Source organism: Lepus europaeus, chromosome 4 (genome assembly GCF_033115175.1).
Source record: "Lepus europaeus isolate LE1 chromosome 4, mLepTim1.pri, whole genome shotgun sequence".
In the NCBI taxonomy this organism is placed as follows: Eukaryota; Metazoa; Chordata; class Mammalia; order Lagomorpha; family Leporidae; genus Lepus; species Lepus europaeus.
This window is the reverse complement of record NC_084830.1, coordinates 146437475-146456002: the sequence shown is the minus strand read 5'-3', so window position 1 is coordinate 146456002 and position 18528 is coordinate 146437475. Positions and strand designations below refer to the sequence as shown.

The following is an 18528-nucleotide window of genomic DNA, read 5'->3' as shown; positions in this document are numbered from 1 at the left end:
CATTGGTTCACCCTCCAATGGCCGCCACGGCTGGCACGCTGCAGCCGGCACACTGCGCTGATCCGAAGCCAGGAGCCAGGTGCTTCTCCTGGTCTCCCATGGGGTGCAGGGCCCAAGCACTTGGGCCATCCTCCACTGCACTCCCACGCCACAGCAGAGAGCTGGACTGGAAGAGGGCAACCGGGACAGAATCCGGTGCCCTGACCGGGACTAGAACCTGGTGTGCCGGCGCCGCAAGGCAGAGGATTAGCCTAGTGAGCCGTGGCGCTGGTTTTTTTTTTTTTTGACAGGCAGAGTGGACAGTGAGAGAGAGAGACAGAGAGAAAGGTCTTCCTTTTGCCATTGGTTCACCCTCCAATGGCCGCCACGGCCGGCGCGCTGCGGCCAGCGCACCACGCTGATTCGAAGGCAGGAGCCAGGTGCTTCCTCCTGGTCTCCCATGGGGTGCAGGGCCCAAACACTTGGGCCATCCTCCACTGCACTCCCTGGCCACAGCAGAGAGCTGGCCTGGAAGAGGGGCAACCGGGACAGAACCGGCGCCCTGACTGGGACTAGAACCCGGTGTGCCAGCGCCGCAGGCTGAGGATTAGCCTATTGGGCTGCAGCGCCGGCCTATCCATCATTCTTAAAGCAAATGACAAATTTACTTTTTAAGGATGAAAGCTTGCTATTACCAAGGACACTTCGATGACCTGAATTTTCTCTTTGTTGCTCACTCTGTCCAGTACAATTGTTGCTATCATCAGCATCCATTGGTTCAGTTTTTACTTTTATTCCTGCTTCTGAATGAGGTAAATCATCAGGCAAAGAGGCCAAGCAATTCTGAATCATCTCAATCACTCGCTCCAGATGCTTCTGAAACCTCTCGGCTGTTTCAAGCCTCTGTCGTTTCTGGACCTCCATTATAACTCTCAAGGTCTCTCTTGCTTGGTGGGGTCTGTATTCATGTATGAGATGATGCACATGGACAAAAAGCAGCTTAAGATCTTCCAGCTTCTCTTCTCGTTTTATACTCCCAGGGCTCCTTATCAAGATGTCTAAAAGGTCCAAGAAATTAGCAAGGATAGACATCGAGTTTCCTCGGTTCTTTCTTGTGATCAAACTGCACAGGATGAAGCCTCTTGATGCCCTGACTTTCCAAAGGGCGGATGATAAGATCATCACATTGGAGCTGGGTGCCAAACATCATATAGCTGTCTTTGATTGGAGGGGGTGGCTTGGGAGCTAGGCCTTCCTGAATATTTTCATCAGTGTATTCCTTGATGTACTGCATAGGAGGTGGAGGAAGTGCACTCACTTGCTGTGGCTCACCCATTGTGGAAGATCAAGCACCTCTACACTTGGTTGACTCCAGAATCTCCTGGTGTTGATTTTTATAAACGTCTTCATGCTTGCCTGCCCAGTGGTAGCCTTTTCAGTCCCCTCATTGCTACTGATTTATGTGAATGATCATGCTATTGCTTCTTTTGTGTAGTTTATCTTTTACCCATTTTTTGTATATTATTGGTCTTAATGATTAATAGGTGTTCTTCATATTTTCTGCATTAAATTTTTTTTTTTTTTTTTTTGCTTATTTGAAAGAGTAAGAGAAGGAGAGATGGAGCAAGAGAGATCGTTGATCACTGGCTCATCCCCCAAGTGGCCACAACAGCCAGGTCAGGGCCAGACGAAAGCCAGGAACTTCATTCTGGTCTCCCACATCGGTGGCAAGGGCCCAACTACTTCTGCTTTCCCAGGCACATTAACAGGAAGCTAGATGGGAAGCAGAGCAACCAGGACGTAAACTGCACTCTGATCATGGGATGCTAGTGTCACAAGCAACGTGTGGCACAACCCAACTTGTGCCACAACACTGGGCCCTCCCTGCTCTGTTCCTCTCTTGTCAGACTCTGGATGCTGGGAGTATCTCATTCTGTCCCTTCTCCAAACTGCTGACTGTTCGATGGCAGAGACCTGGGCAGGTGCTCCACAGTCTGTTTGACCTAAGTCTTTAATAAGGAACGGGTATTTTAGCAGGGAAAGTATCCTGGTCACAGCAGCATCAGACCGAACATGGTGAGGATGTACAGGTGCTTGATGGGGGCAGTCAGGGGCAGAAGTGGGTAGGGAGGAACAAGGTGCTTTCCAGCCATTGAGACTTGCCTTAGGCACAAAGCCAGGATGTTTACTGAATTCTCTGATCGGGTACTCAGAAGGACTCTTCTAAATGAGAAGAAAGGCGGTACAAGATTTCCCCAAAATTGCATCTTTGTGGGCTTGTATGCAAACAGTGGCCTTATTGAGGTTTGTATGTGAGCCCCAAATTTGTCTTCTCACCTAGAAGGTCCAAAAATTTCCCTCATTATTAAACCTCTTAGAATAAAGTATGCAGTTTAGTTTAAGTGTTGCATTCTGCTTTCTATTTAAGGTAGCACAGGAAATTAGGGCATTTTCAAGAAAAGCTGATTACCATCTGTTATTAGTAATCATCTAAAAACATCACCAAGTATAAGCTTTGGCAGTGGTCAGAGACATGTTAAATAAGGGGGAAAGCATACATCACTTATCTGCTACTCCATACTAATAGGATCAGTTTAAATGATTGCGGAATGTATCACTCAAGATAACAGTGTTTCACCCTGTGCCCAGAATGTTCTACTCTGATTTTTCCTAGACGTGAGCATTGCACATTAGGTCATATTTCTAAGATTAAGTGGAAGCCTACAGTTTTGACAGTTTTGCATTTGAGGCGGCCAGCTGTCGTGACTTGGGCTTGGACCCCTATATTCAAGGGGAGCTTTGTTTGGATGAGTGCTTTGTTTGCTGCTCACCGCCATCCTCATCCCGACCTTGGGTGCAGTGTGGCTTCATATCCATAGCTCCTGCAGTGGCCAGAGGTCAGATTACAGAACCAGAAGATAACCAGTGGCGTTTCATACCAAACGCAGTTCTTAAGCAAATGTGTCTCTTGTGATGGTTTAACCATTGCTTGAATTTTAAAAGCTGTGGTTGGGAAGTCTAAGGAAAATTAGTTTAATAGTCTTAAGGATTTTAGGAAGTTCATTTAATATGAAGGGTCTTTAGAAAGTCCATGGAACATGGTTATTATGAAAAAACTGCATGGATTTCAAAAAATTCTGTACTAAAATAAATTTAACTTTATATTTTTCTATGAACTTTTTGAATTACCCTCATGGTTTTAGGGGCTATATCTAGAAAAATAGGTGACTTACTTTTTTTTATCTGAAAGGTAGAGTTGGAGGGGGGAGGTGGAGAGAGATCTTCCATCCGCTGGTACACTCCCCAAATAGCCACAGTAGCCTGAGCCAAACTGAAGCTTCTTCTGGGTCTCCCACGTGGGTGCAGGGGCAGAAGCACTTTGGCCATTATCTGCTCCTTTGCCAGTTGCATTACCAGGGAGCTGGATTGGAAGAGGAGCAGCTAGGAGCTGCCTGTATTGGATGCTTGTACTGCAGGCAACTGTTGAACCCCCTGCACCACAGTGCTGGTGCTGAAAATAAGTCACTTTTTAAATTTTTTTTTTTTTTAATTTATCTTCTCTTTATCTGAAAGGCAGAAGAAAAGATATTCTATCCACTGATTTTTTTTCCCCTCAGCCCACAATAGCCAGGGCTGGGGCAGGCTGGAGCCAGGAACCTCGTACTTAATCTGAATTTCCCACATTAGTGTCAGGGACCCAGGTTCCTGAGCCATCACCTCCTGCCTCCCGGGGTGCACATCAGGAAGAAACTAGGTTGGAGACAGAACAGCTGGGATTCAAACCAGGCACTCCTGGACTGCTGCATGAGGATGCCCCTACTGACGTCGTACCCACTGCATGAAATGCCTGCCCCCAAGAGGTCGCTTATCTTTTAAATACACAAGTTTGGTAGATTAGGGACTTTTTTTTTTTTTTTTTTTTTTTGACAGGCAGAGTGGACAGTGAGAGAGAGAGACAGAGAGAAAGGTCTTCCTTTTGCCGTTGGTTCACCCTCCAATGGCCCCCGCGGTTGGCGCGCTGTGGCCAGCGCACCGCGCTGATCCGATGACAGGAGCCAGGTGCTTCTCCTGGTCTCCCATGGGGTGCAGGGCCCAAGCACTTGGGCCATCCTCCACTGCACTCCCTGGCCACAGCAGAGAGCTGGCCTGGAAGAGGGGCAACCGGGACAGAATCCGGCGCCCTGACCGGGTCTAGAACCCGGTGTGCCGGCGCCGCAAGGCGGAGGATTAGCCTATTGAGCCGCGGCACCGGCTAGATTAGGGACTTTTGAGTTTTGCTAAGTAACAGACATGAGATTCAAAATACCATTTCCCTTAAGCGAGATGGCTTCCTGGGACCTAACTGTGGAAAGCCAAGAAGTCCACGGCGCTGAGTACCAGGGCAGGAGGGAAGAACATCCTGTGTCATATATTGACATGACTAATCAGAGTGGTCACTGCCAGTTTTGAGCAACTTCACATTTCAGTGTTTGGTATAGCTCTGCATTTCACATAAAACAATGAGGATAGTGCTTGTACATCGTTGGGAAAATAATCTTTACTGTTTTTACCAGTGTGTTTAACTTTGATTAACTGTTTTTCTGAACTAATCTTTATTAGAAAAAAATGTATAGCTCTGTAACCTTTCCATTTAGTGTTTTATCCAGTGAAATAGCTTGGGGTTTGGGGGATGTCCCACTTAGGAGTCACTTTTTTTTTTTAATCTTTTTTTTTTTTTTAATTTTAAGGAATACAACTTCATGCATTTAATATATACAGATTTGGGAACATGATGCTTCCTCCCCACCACCTTCCTCCCACCCAGACTCCTGCCTTTCTTCCTCCTCCCTCTTACTTTCCCATTCTTATTTTTTACAGAGATCAGTTTTCAGTTTATGAGCACTTTGTGAACATCAGTACAGATTTTTCCATAACAGTAGCTCATCTTCCTCAGCAGCTTGAGCCCAGAGGTGGTTTAAGTAGGAAAAGCAAGAGCTGGAAGTCTTCTAGAAAATGAGGGCTTGATTTGTGTAGCTGGGATTTGCCCAACTCTTTAGATACCTGCTAATGACTGCATTTCAGGCATTCAGTTCCATGTTAGTGGCTATGTCCTAAGATGGTTAGAAAAGTGGCCCTCAGAGCAGCAACACAGACCTTGAACCATTGTCCTGGGGAGGCCTGGGAAGGCCTGAGGTGTTGCTTCGATTGTGACGTCAAATTTGAACCCGTATTTGAAAGGCAGAGTTACATCCAAAGTCCATAAGTTATGTTAGTGTTGATGCTTGGTGTTGTACTTCCTGTGGATTTGGACAGATGTCTACTGACCTGTATCTGTTAGTATCATGAAGAACAGTTTCACTGGTACAAGTCTTTCTGGTCTTGTGATGGCTCCTTTCAAACAGGAAATGTGTTAGGTTGTGAGCTTCACAGATGGCAAGGTTCTAAGGCTTCCATGGCTCACCAGAATTATAAACATTAAAGCCATCATTTTTCTTCATTAAATGCAATAGAGTGTTCCAAAAAAATTTTAAAAGTTTTGAGGGAAAGAGAGCAACAAAGAAATCTCCCATCCATTGGTTCACTCCCTGAAGGCCAGCAGTGGCTAGGACTGGCCTGGCTGAAGCCACGAATTCAGAACTTACCCAAGTCTCACATACAGTGGTAGCAACCCAGCTGTTTGAGCCATCATTTGCTGCATCCTACAGTGGAATTCGGAGCAGAACTGGACTCCAGGGGCCGGTGCTGGCGCTGTGACATGGTGGGTTAAAGCCCCAGCCATATGGGTGCCGGTTCATGTTCCAGCTGCTCCACTTCCAATTCAGCTCCCTGGTAATGCACCTGGGAAAGCAGCAGACCATGGCTCAAGTGCTTGGGCCTCTACACCCATGTGGGAGACCCCAGGAGGAAGCTCCTGGCGGTGTCCTGGCCCAGCCCTGGTCCTGGTAGCCATCTGGGGAGTGAACCAGCAGACAGAAGATCTCCTTCCATTGTTCTCCATAACTTGTACCACTTACTGCATTCAACCCTGTCTTCCAGATGATTTGTGCTTCTTCCTATTTCATGACTGCAACTCACAGAACATATTTTGAAGGTAGACTTAGGCCGATGACAGTAATAGTGTCCCGCATTGATTGTGCATGTGTTACTGCATCAGTGGCAGGTTTTCATTTCCTTTCACTGTGCCTATGCGTGAAATGTGCACAAAGCTTTTCTAGTTTTATGTGAATGATACCACCCTGTAGGGATTTTTCTTTTTTTTTCCCACCTAACACAGGATGAAAATCTTTTGTGTCCAAATATGGAAGCCCTTTATTATAATTTTTAATAGCTGGATAATATTCTGTAACATGAATTTTCCTACTTTATTAGCCGCTGGTGGATACAAGAGGAAGTTTTGAAATGTTTGCTTCTAAAGCTTATGCTGCACTGTGTGTCTTTGCCCACTTGTGCAGATGTACCACAAAGATAGCTGCTTAGATCGTGTTACTGGGTCAGAGGGGATGTGTGTCTTTAATTTGTTAGTGCTGTATTGCCTTCCAGAAACACAAAATGGGTTTCCACCAAAAGTATATAGAAGTGACCATTTCCATGTTTGCATTTTGTCAGCCATTTAAAATTTTGGCAATCTGTTACACAAGAAATGTTCTCACTGCCATGTACAGTGTTAAATATCTTTTCATATGCTGGCTCTTTGTATTTCTCCTCAGAGAACTGGCTACTCATTTTTGTCTGCCAATTTTTCTACTAGGTTGTCTTGGTTATATGTGTTAATTTCTTGCAGATTCTAGATAGTAGTCCTTTTCAAACATATCACACATAACCACTCAAAATTTGTCATTTGTCTTTTTACTTTACAGTATCATTTATGACTTTTCGTATTTAGTCGGTCTTTAGCATTTTTAATTGTAGTTTTTTAATTCTGTGCCTTGATTACAAAGTCCTTCCTAATCCTTTTCTTTTTTGATTGATTGATTTGATTTGATTTGAAAGGCAGAGTTAACAGGAGATACTGATATTCCATCCACTGGTTAGCTCCCCAAATGGCCACAATGGCTAGAGCTAGGCCAATCCAAAGTCAAGAGGCAGGAGTTTCATCTGGGTCCCTCATGTGGGTACGGGGGGCCAAATACTTGGGCATCTTCTGCTGCTTTCTCAGTTGTATTAGCAGGGAGCTGGATTAAAAGAGCAGCAGCTGACTCAAACCAGTGCCCAAACCAGAGGCTTTACCTGCTACACCACAGTGCTGGCCCTAATCCTAAGGTTCTGAAAACGTTTTCTTACGATTTACTTTTCTTGTATTTAAATTTTATTCCTTTTGATTTGCTTGGAATTTGGTAAATAGTAGTGATAATTAATTTTTCTCACCTTTCTAACCCTTTTGAAACCTTTCCAGTTGATTTGAAATGTTACACAGGTTCTGGATGTGATAAGATTCTGTATCCACCAACTATTTCATTTGTTTGTGCCCAGTACTATGATTGTATTCTTTGCATTTTCTCTTATATATGAAGTTAAAAGAAAAATAACCTTGTACCCTTTTAAAAAAGATTTATTTATGTGGAAAGACAGAGTTACAGAGATAGAGCAAGAGAGAAAGGTCTTCCATCTACTGGTTCATTCCACAGGGCTGGGCCAGGCCAAAGCCAAGAGCCTGGAACTTCATCTGCATCCCCCTTGTGGGTGGCAGGGGCCCAAGCACCTCACTCACTGCTTTCCAGGTGAATTAGCAAGGAATTGGATCAGAAGTGGTGCAGCAGGGACTTGAACCAGCACTCAGTAGCTTAACCCACTGCGCCACAATGCTTACCCTGCTTTAGAATTTGTGGGTTTGTGGATGGCACTGTGGCACAGTGGATAAAGCCTCTGCCTACAGTGCAGCATCCCATGTGGATGCCAGTTCGAGTCCCAGCTGCTCTACTTCCGATGTGGCTCTCCGCTATGGCCTGGGAAAGCAGAAGATGTCTCAAGTCCTGACCTATGTGGGAGAGCCCAAAGAAGCTCCTGGCTTTGGATCGACACTGCTCAGGCTGTTGCAGCCACTGGGGAGTGAACCAGTGGATGGAAGACCTCTCTCTGCCTCTCTGTAACTCTGCTTTTAAATAAATATTCTATCAATTTATTTAATCTTGGGATTTTTGTTTGGATTATATTTAATTTTGGGCTCTGAGTGTCTCCTATTTCTTCAGTTATTTTTGTCCCATTGAGAGTAAAGTTTTATAGGTTATAGTTTTTATTGTCACTGTGGATAAGATTCTTTTTTTCTGTTGTCTTTCCCATTGGAGTTGGCTGCCTTCTTGGTCTTAACTGTTGAGTTGATTTTCTTTAACTTTCTCAGGGAACAGTTGTATTGAGTTGTTCAAAACTCAGTGTTAAATTTTATCAAATGCTTTTCCTTTTGCTTTTTATTGAGACAGTTTATTGCATTAACAAAGAGACAGTTACTGAATTTTTCGCCCACATTGTACTATTCAGACATTATTCGATTATTTTCTTTTCTTTTTGATGCCCTTACTACTAAACTTGGTTTTATTCAGAATGTTTATCAATATTTATAAGCAAAATATGCCTGTACTTTTTCTTTTGTTGTTGTTACTTAGGTTTTTCCTTGCTATATAATATATCTTTAAGATTTGCTAACATTCACTCATAAAGCTGAGTCTGGAGACTTCTAAAGATGGAATTTTGATTGCTTTTTCAGTTTTAACTGTCATTTCAAGTACTGTCTAGCCAGTTTTCTTTGACCGTGGGCAAATTACTAATTTCAAATACCAATTTGAAATACTAATTTCAAATTTTTGTTAATGGAGTAACAAAATCTAACTGCATATTGTTGAAAGGATTTGATGAAGTGATATATGACCATTTAGCGTAGCTGAGTCTTTCCTAAGGTTAAAAAGTCATCAATAACCACTCTTAGCATCGTGTCCCTCAACTCAGTCACCGTAGCCACTGCAGTGCTGCCCCTTGTTGTGCCGCTGTGAACTCGGCACTGCAGACAGGGGCTCACCTTGCAGACAGCTCCTCTGCCATGGTGGCTCTAGCTTTCTCTGAGGACTAGAGCTTCCTCTGGTGCAGGGTCTGTCTAGACCTGCCAGCCTGTCACACAGGGCGCCCTGGAAGACAGTGTACACGTACCTTAGTCACCTCTGCCCTGCCTGAGCCCACTGTCTACACTGGCAGTGCTTTTATGTTAGCTACTGAAGATGTTTAACTGGAATGGAAAGATTTTTTATTTTAAAAATTTATTTCTTATTTGAAAGGCAGAGTTACAGAAGGGTACTAAGAGTTATTTCATCTGCTGGTTCATTCACCAAGAGGCTGGAATGGCTGGGGCTGGGCCAGGCCAAAGCCAGGAGCTTGGAGCTCCATCTAGGTGTCCCATGTGGGTGGCCAGGGCCCAGTCACCTGAGTCATTTTCTGTTGCCTTTTCAAGTGTGTGACCAGGGAGCTGAATTGGAAGTGAACTATCTAGTAGTTGCTCTTATGGGATGCCAGTGTCACAGCAGCAGCTTAACCTGTTGTGCTGTAGCACTGGCCTCTGATCCTGATCTTTCTGAATGATTTAAACAAAACAAAACTTGGGGCCAGTACTGTGGTGTAGTGGGTAAGCAGCTGCCTGTGAGGCTCATATCCCATATGGGCGCCTGTTTGAGTCCTGGCTCCTTCACTTCCAGTCCAGATCCCTGCTAATGTACCTGGGAGGGCAGCGAAAGATGGCCCAAGTGTCTGGACCCTTATACCCACGTGAGAGACCCCAAGCAGCTCTTGACTCCTGGCCTCAGCCTGGCCTAGCCCTGGCCGTTAGAGCCATTTGGGGAGTGAACCAGAGGGTGGAAGCTGTTTTTTTTTCTGTGTCACTCCCTTTTTGTATAACTCTGCATTTCAAATAAATCTAAAAAACAGAAAATCAGGATCAGGATATGAGAGCTATGGAAAGGCGGGCTTTAACGGGACTCACCATGAGCATATTATGAGTTGTATCTGTGTTATTTTTTAAAGACGGACTGAGATGTTTTTTCTTTTTGAAAAAAGCACAAAGTGTGAGGCAGAGATGAAACAAGTAGAAAATGGAGACGTGTTGCATTCTCATCAAGCAGCAGAGCATGGTCTCTTTTTTTTCTTTTTCTTCAGTCTTTAGTACTTCGCAGTCCTTCATCTGATACTTAAAATGTATTTATGTTGAGTCATTTCTCTGGGGCTGGTGAACCAGGAGATCGTGAAATGATTCTGCAGAGGCAGTTGTAGCATTACGTTTGGTTTCTTTTTTTGTACATATCAGATAAGAGGCCTAATGGAAGTCCGTCCACCTCACATCCTGTGTGGTGATGGCAGTGGTATTTGCCTTCTTATCACTGGTACAACATTTGTTAGTTCACAAACCAGATTCCAAAGAACCCCAGTGCTTTTTGAATGGTGACTGTAGTAGGAACAGTGTTAGATTTTTATAGACAAATTTTGTTTATATAAACCTTCCCTTTTTTCTTTTTAGTGCTTAGAGACTGTCACCTTAAAGACCAGACCTAAGTTAATACACGTTTAGAACTAGGAATTTTGAATCTGTGTTAGGAAGGCAGAAGAAAACTGATTCAGTTCAGCTTAAGCCCCTCAGTCACCCTCCTGAAGCAGCACTTCTGGTTGGACAGCTCTCAGGAGTAAAAGCAGCATCTGCTAAGCCTGATGGCAGCAGTTTCCAGAAACCGCTCGCTTCCCCTGGGGTACCATCCAGCCTTCCCTGCCACTCACTGCAGCTGTCCGGAAGGTCTCCTGGAGTCCAGCGGCCTCAGAGACATCTGCTGCCAGCTGTGCAGTGAAGACGGGCAGTGTCCAGGTGGTCTTCAGTAACAGCCCAGAAGCAAGGTTTTTGCTCCTAGCTTTTAGTATATTTGATCATTGAAAATATCGGAAAAGTTACTAAGTTACTTATATTAGTATGTTTTTAAAATGTACTATTAGGCCGGCACCGCGGCTCACTAGGCTAATCCTCCACCTTGCGGCGCTGGCACACCGGGTTCTAGTCCCGGTCGGGGCACCGATCCTGTCCCGGTTGCCCCTCTTCCAGGCCAGCTCTCTGCTGTGGCCCGGGAGTGCAGTGGAGGATGGCCCAAGTGCTTGGGTCCTGCACCCCATGGGAGACCAGGAGAAGCACCTGGCTCCTGCCATCGGATCAGCGCGGTGCGCCGGCCGCAGCGCGCTACCGCGGCGGCCATTGGAGGGTGAACCAACGGCAAAAAGGAAGACCTTTCTCTCTGTCTCTCTCACTGTCCACTCTGTCAAAAAAAAAAAAAAAAAGTACTATTAATTATAATTCTGTATCTTATATATAATACATATTATATTGTTTATCTACTAAAATACCAATGACTTCCTTTTCTAGAGCAATAATGAAATTTCACAGTATGAAAATGGAAGAAATCAACAAGATTATTCGTGATCTTTGGCGAAGTACCTACCGTGGACAAGGTAATGAACACGTGGTCTTCCCAAATGCCTTTTCCAAAAGCCCCTTCTGTAGCTCCTCCCATGGGACCTCTCATCATCCGGGGATCCCTCCCTCTGCCCCTTTCTGAGCATCTCTTAGAAATTTTCTAAGAATTCTTATCTTGACAACATCTCACAGCAGAAAGAAAATGCAAAGCTTTCTATTCCCAGAGCCTCACAGGACTTTCCTATTTGGCTGTGGTAGACATGATGCTTAGCTGATTCTGTTGTAGCTCAGATGGGGTAAACCCAAATGCCATTAAGAGGAGACCCATCCAGAAGAAACCCTTCACAGGGAACCAAGAAAGACCTTGTTGAGGCTGAGGCTTGCTAGGGGCATCTCAATCACTTCTGGCTGGACCACCAGGCCCCTGAGTCCTCCCAGTTGGGGAAACGGGTACCCCATAAATGTAGGTTGCTCAGAAATCTTCTTTCTGTGTCAGATATTGAATATATAGAAATTCGATCTGATGCCGATGAAAACGTATCAGCTTCTGATAAAAGGCGGAATTACAACTACCGCGTGGTGATGCTGAAGGGAGACACGGCCTTGGATATGCGAGGACGATGCAGTGCCGGACAAAAGGCAGGTACCTCAGGAGCCTAGAGAGCCAGCCTGCACAGGCACCAGCGACAGACAGCTGGCAGTGCAGTGCGCGTGCGCACACACACCCCGCCCAAGGCTGCCCTTGTGGGACACCCCCGACAGCACTCTGGGTGCATGTAAACTGAATCCAACTCAGCTACCATCATTGCCAGTGGCTTCCTCAGTCGCACGTCGAGGGGACTTCTAAGAGTAGGGCCTGGAACAGTGTCACAGGAGAGGCTAGGTGTGGAACAGGAAGCCAACACCCCCTCCTCATCCAAGTGTGCGCACTATGTCATCACGTAGAAGATAGATCATTTTTTAATGTGCTACCAAGAGAAAAAAAGCAGTTACATCTAGGATGCATTTTTATTTCAATGGTCAAAGGGGGCAGGAGTGTGTTTCAGAAGCAGTGACGTGACAAAACTAGCAAACCAGAGCGTGAGTGGAGTCAGATGAGGCTTGCCCATCGGTCACAGAGCCTTGTTGACAAGATGGTGCCTCAGAGGCCAGACATCTGCCAGTCAGTGGCCTGGAGATTGTCCCAGGTCCATCTGCCATCTACACATGTCTCCAAGTGGTACATGGAAAATACATATTAGGACAAAACTGTGCATGGATCAGCATTTTTGCACCAAAGTAAACTTACCTTATCAAGTACCCTGGTGCAAACAAACTCGGCTAGGTCAGGCCAGCTACTCTACAAGAGGCCCAGGAGGCAAGTCAGGATGTAAGAAAAATGGGCCCAGCATCCTGTGGAACAGGTGAGGTCCTTTTGCACAGAGGATGCACGGCAGGGTAGCAGCAGGTGATCACCCTGGATGACAGCCGGTACCCTGGGGCTCTGAAGGTCTTTCGGTCCTAAGACTGAGTATTCTCGGAATTTTCAGTTTGTGCTTAAGTTAGCCCAGAATTGGGCTGATACATATTTAAGACCTCTGCAGATTACTATCTAAATCCAACTCTGCAAAAATGACACATTTGTGATCTATAATCAGTATTACTGCTTGCTTTGGTGATTTTAGTGGTAATTATACATGAAAATACATAGTGTTTCAACATGAATTAAAAATACTTTCTGAGTGAGAGTAGATTTTCTGCCACTTCTCCAAGGGAAGATTACCTCCTTGGTGTGGCCAGAGAGCACAGAGCATCCACCCTGCCTCTGCAGGTTTTTATTGAAGCCCAAGTGGCCAGCCTGATGCTGCGCACGTGGTGGGCGAGCTGGCAGTGGTGGGAGTCACAGGCAAGAAGGGAGTGTCTGTCATTTGAAGGGCAACCGAGGCCCCTCCTTTTGTAATCTGGCCTACCTGGGTGGCCGAGGGAAGTGTCTGCTGTCCAGGCAGCAGCTCACTCCCTAGGGGACAAAGGTAATCTGTCTGTAGTAGCTAGGGCAAGAATTTGTAAGACTGTTCACCATAGACCCTTAATGAGATTAAGAGTTTCAGATAAATGGCAACACATCTGTGCCAGGCCTCCAGTTACCAGTTTGTTAGAGTAGATGTGTTTGGGGTGTGGGATCAGCATCGTTAATGATGGGTGGAGAGAATACAGTGATGGTTCCCCTCCTGGAGGGGCTACAGGGCCAGGTGCCCGAAAGGTCCAGTGATTCCCTACCATCAGTACCCTTGGGATATCACCCCGCTTTGAGAGGGATTGTGCCTGCAGGCATGAGCAGGAGGCCTGGGCCGGGGGAAGGAGACATCTCACTCAGCGTTTTCCAGGTCTTAGCCTCCCTCATCATCCGCCTGGCCCTGGCTGAAACGTTCTGCCTCAACTGCGGCATCCTTGCTTTGGACGAGCCCACGACCAACCTTGACCGAGAGAACATTGAATCTCTGGCGCATGCTCTGGTGGAGTAAGTATCCCAGCTGGGGACAGGTTCTGATCGGTGTGTTCGCATCAGGAGCATTCTGGGCTGGAGCCCCCCTAGACAGAGCCTTTGTGGGGAAGGCAGTTGGTGCCAGGCCCCGGGGTTTTCCTTTCGACAGCAACTCTTCAGGTCCCTCAGAAAGGAGCGAGATGCTGGCCAGCAGCTGCAGACGCCATCTGAACCTCCCTGGGTTCTCACAGTGAAAGTCACAGCTCGCGGTTCCTGGATTGGTTTGGTTTTCCTGTAAACCCAGCAGAGGAACCGCACTGTCATGCAGACATTAGCTGCCCTGTGAAGACATCCCTGCGTGGTCGCAGTGGGCTTGGGATGGTCTCCCCAGGTTTTCACATGTGACCAACCAGGAGGATCCTCATCCAGTGTGACGGTGTCAGCTTGCTGTACCCCGTGTAACCTCAACAGCATCCAGCTGCAAGCAAGGGATCAACAGTGATCAAAAGAAAAAGTCTGGCTGGTGCTGTGGCTCACTAGGCTAATCCTCCACCTTGCGGCACCGGCACACCGGGTTCTAGTCCCGGTCGGGGCGCCGGATTCTGTCCCGGTTGCCCCTCTTCCAGGCCAGCTCTCTGCTGTGGCCAGGGAAGGCAGTGGAGGAGGGCCCAAGTCCTTGGGCCCTGCACCTGCATGGGAGACGAGGAGGAAGCACCTGGCTCCTGCCATCGGATCAGCGTGGTGGCCGTTGGAGGGTAAACCAATGGCAAAAGGAAGACCTTTCTCTCTGTCTCTCTCTCTCACTGTCCACTCTGCCTGTCAAAAAAAAAAAAAAAAGTCTGTCAGGTCAGCCTTGTTGCTGATTACATTAGCAGGGCGCTACTGAGCAAGAATGCTCCCACTCCACCCACTCAGGGCCCCGTGTGTCACAGCAGTGATGCATCCAGCAACTGGTGATGGCAGAATTCTGAGTAGACCTGGCTCCTGAGAAGGCCGCGTTATTCCCCTTACCTGTAGTGTCTTGATTATTTGAAGACTTTTCTTCTAGAGAAAGCGAGTAACAGGTCAGGGAAATCCCTGCTGAGGGAATGGTCAGGCGCCTCCTGAAGTGGAGCAGTTTAGGTGTCCAGGAAAACTCCTAACAGTTCACCTGCTTCAGTCAGAAGAACTTTGCGATCTCATAGACTCGAGTGCGTGTGCTCTTACCTGCGCCTAAGCCAGGCATCGGGCCGCGCCTGGAGAGATGGAGGGGACTCCACCCTGGCTGAGCTGGAAGCCTGGGGCCGCCCGGCCCTCCCTCCACTTCCTGTAGGGCAGCCTGAGGCACAGGAAAAACTAGGTTGTTACACATATGCATGACTTCATGTGTCTGGCAGGGTCTGCAATGGCTTTCTCAAATGAAATCCACTGGGTTAACAAAGTCTTGGTTAACAAAATATTCTACATTTTTTTTTTTTTCAGGATAATCAAAAGTCGCTCCCAGCAGCGTAACTTCCAGCTTCTGGTAATCACTCATGATGAAGATTTTGTGGAGCTTTTAGGACGCTCTGAATATGTGGAGAAGTTCTACAGGATCAAGAAGAACATCGATCAGTGCTCAGAGATCGTGAGGTGCAGCATGAGCTCCCTGGGGTCGTACGTTCATTAAAATCACGGAAAACTTAAATGCCGAAGACCTTGTGTCCTCTGTCAGCTGAATCAATAATAAAATACATTCTTTACGAAGGGCCTTTGTGTCTGGGATTTTGGATGTTTGAGAAGTTGGTCCACTGGCACTTGCACTGACGGGCTCTGATTCTCTGAACTTCCTCCCCTTCCAGGCCACCCGAGAGGCCTGTAGGGCTCCGCTGCCATGCAGCCGGCCAAAGCTGCTCTGCCTCCCTCCCTCCCCAGAACAGATGAATACTCCCTTCTCAGAGCACTTGGTAAGAAGGTGGTTCTCACTGCTGTTAACAAGTTAGGATTCTGGTGTCAGTAGCTGGGAATTTATTCCCTCGCATGACTGAGTTTGCAGTAGCTGAGGATGATCCTAGCATCTGGCTCTGCCTTTGCTTTGTACATCGGCAAATGGCCTCCCTAAGGCCTTGGTTTCCTAACTGAAATCTGAAGCAGCTGAGTGGGGTCTTGGGGATTGACAGGAACCTTAGTAATCATCTGGGTTCAGGGTGGGGAAGGCCCTGGAAATCACTCAGCTCAAAATTCAGTAACTCCGTAGCAGGCTCATTTCTAAGTCAAGAATGTTATATTGGCCCATGAATGATGTATGAATTTCCACACAGCTCTTGGTAGGAGAAAGTCAAATACCGGTCACCTACCTCCTACACATCCCTTCAAGACAGGCATCCTGCCTTGGGGCTCTCGACTGAGGAATGCCCACACTGTGTATCCAGCAGTCCAAGGCCCCCTCTTCACTTCCGGAACAAGTCTCCAGCTCTCCATCCTGTGTTCTGTGCAGGGCTCTGGGCGATCCGGATTCCGCTCCAAGGGGCGTTCACTGTGGAAGGCTCCTCAGAGTCAGGACTTGCTCCTACTGGGGTCCTACCTGACACGGACGGTGCAGGCCTGGCGTGTTCACTGCAGACCCAAATTCTATTAAAAGCCCAGTCATACTTCTGGAATTGCTGGCTGACATCAGATTCTGTGCACCTAAAATAATACCAGTTATGCGCTACCTTTGAGCGAATGGAGGAAAGTTGCTTCTGTCATTTTCTGTGTGTTCGGTGGTTCCCATGAAGACGGCTGGATGAGAAGGATTGGTCCAGACCTCACCCAGCCCTGCACGAGAGGCCTGTGTTCTCACGCCAGCCCCCTGGTTTCTGCCCACACCAAAACCCTTCCCCTGGCAAGCTTCGAGCCTCACAAACTAAACTTTCACACTTACCGGACCAGCAGGATCCTGATGAAGGGCATCGAGAGAAAAACACGGCCCTATCTCGGAGCACTTGTCCATGGGTTCCCGAACTGCACAAGAACAAGTGGATTCTAGTCAGATGTGACAGCAAGCCTGCAGAGTAACCAACAATAACCAAGGAGTTCTCCCAGCAATGCAACAATGTCAGAAAACGATTAGTCTTTCTCAGTGGTCCTCAGACAGCCACGGAGCAGCCAAGACAAGGCAGCACCCCAAGCCCTGATAAACGCTTCATTTGGCAAAGAGTATTTTCTCTTTTTCCCCCTTTTTTTTTAAAGATTTTATTTATTTAAGAGGTAGAGTTACAGATACTGAGAGAGAGGGACAAAGAGAAAGCTCTTCCCTCCGCTGGTTCACTCCCCAGATGGCTGCAATGGCTGGAGCTGTGCCAATCTGAAGCCAAGAGCTTCTCAGGTCTCCCATATGGGTGCTGGGACCCAAGGACTTGAGCCATCTTCTGCTTTCCCAGGTCACAGCAGAGAGCTGGATCAGAAGAGGAGCAGCTGGGACTCTAATTTGCACCCATATGGGATCTGGCACAGCAGGTGGAGGATCAACCTACTGCGCCACAGCGCCGGCCCAGCAAAGAATATTTTCTTAGTGTTATTTGTCATCACCTCAGAACGAAAGGTATCTTAATAACAAAAAGCTAAACATCTTCCACTAAGTATTAAGACCAGGTACCCTGTGTCAGCATTTTTCCGAAAGCGCCGGTCACAGCATCAGGAACAACAAAGGCAACACGGCACACAGGCAGACAGTGAAGAAACAGGACTTTCCCACTGCAGATTCGCTTCCCCTGCACAATGCAGCCCTTTGGGGAGAGGCAGCTGGCAGCCCCAGCCCCGCAGCTCCGTGGGCGTGGAGGACGACGTTGCTGCTTCTAGATAGTTCTCCTCTGTAAGATGCCTCCCACCACACACTTGGAATAGACAGCCAGCATCGCGGTGTGAAGGTTAGGAAGGAACCAGAATGCTGGGCTCACGTCCTGGCGCCACTACTCAAAGCTGTGAGGCCTGGGACAGATTACCAGTGTTTGCCTCTGCATCTTTGAAAAAGTGGGAGAGATGATACTGCCTTGGAGGGCTGCTCCAGAGAGGAAACAGCCTGTTTGTGAACTGCTTACAACTGCTTGCCACACAGCAAATACCGGTGTTCGAGAAAACCTGCCTTCAGGTCACTCCTCCTCGCTGTCTCCTGTAGCCCCCGGCCTGTCCACTCGCCCTTACCGAGGACTCCAAGGCTCAGTCCCGCGTCCCGCCAGGGCCCATCTCACACCTGTGGCTTAGAAGCCCGGCTCGGCCCCCTGCTCTTCAGCGCAGACTCCGTGGTTTCACTCTCGAGCCCAGGCCCTCCAGTGATGATGTCTGCAGGCACTGTCACCCAGCGCGAAGCTGCTCACTCCCACCAGCAGTTCCAATCCACGGATCTACTGATTTGTCCCACTTCTTCCCGAGTCCACTCCTCTCCCCCACGGCACACATTCCGCACCCCATCACCGTGTCACCTTCAGCCCACTGCCCTCCTCCGCCCTCACATGTGCCTGGCAGCGCCCAGTCCTGCCTGAGACGCCCAAGTCTAGCTCTGCGCACACACACACACACACACAGCGCCCAGTCCTGCCTGAGATGCCCAAGTCTAGCTCTGTGTGCACACACACACACACACGACAGCACCAAGTCCTGCCTGAGACGCCCAAGTCTAGCTCTGTGTGCATACACACACACACACGACAGCACCAAGTCCTGCCTGAGACGCCCAAGTCTAGCTCTG

General features: G+C 47.5%; 1 protein-coding gene and 1 pseudogene across 1 annotated transcript in view; one reads left to right on the top strand and one right to left on the bottom strand.

The window, feature by feature from the left end:
* The window catches only part of RAD50 (RAD50 double strand break repair protein), an 89506-nt gene extending 73938 nt beyond the window's left edge, over window positions 1-15568 (top strand). Inside the window, exons 22-25 of the mRNA XM_062189198.1 lie at window positions 11333-11418; window positions 11880-12022; window positions 13747-13880; window positions 15306-15568. Of these exons, the coding sequence (XP_062045182.1) occupies window positions 11333-11418; window positions 11880-12022; window positions 13747-13880; window positions 15306-15492 (550 nt within the window). The 3' untranslated portion in view covers window positions 15493-15568. The remainder of the gene's footprint in view (window positions 1-11332; window positions 11419-11879; window positions 12023-13746; window positions 13881-15305) is intronic.
* Window positions 613-1349, bottom strand: LOC133758202 (mediator of RNA polymerase II transcription subunit 7-like; annotated as a pseudogene).
* Window positions 15569-18528: the final 2960 nt, after the last annotated feature.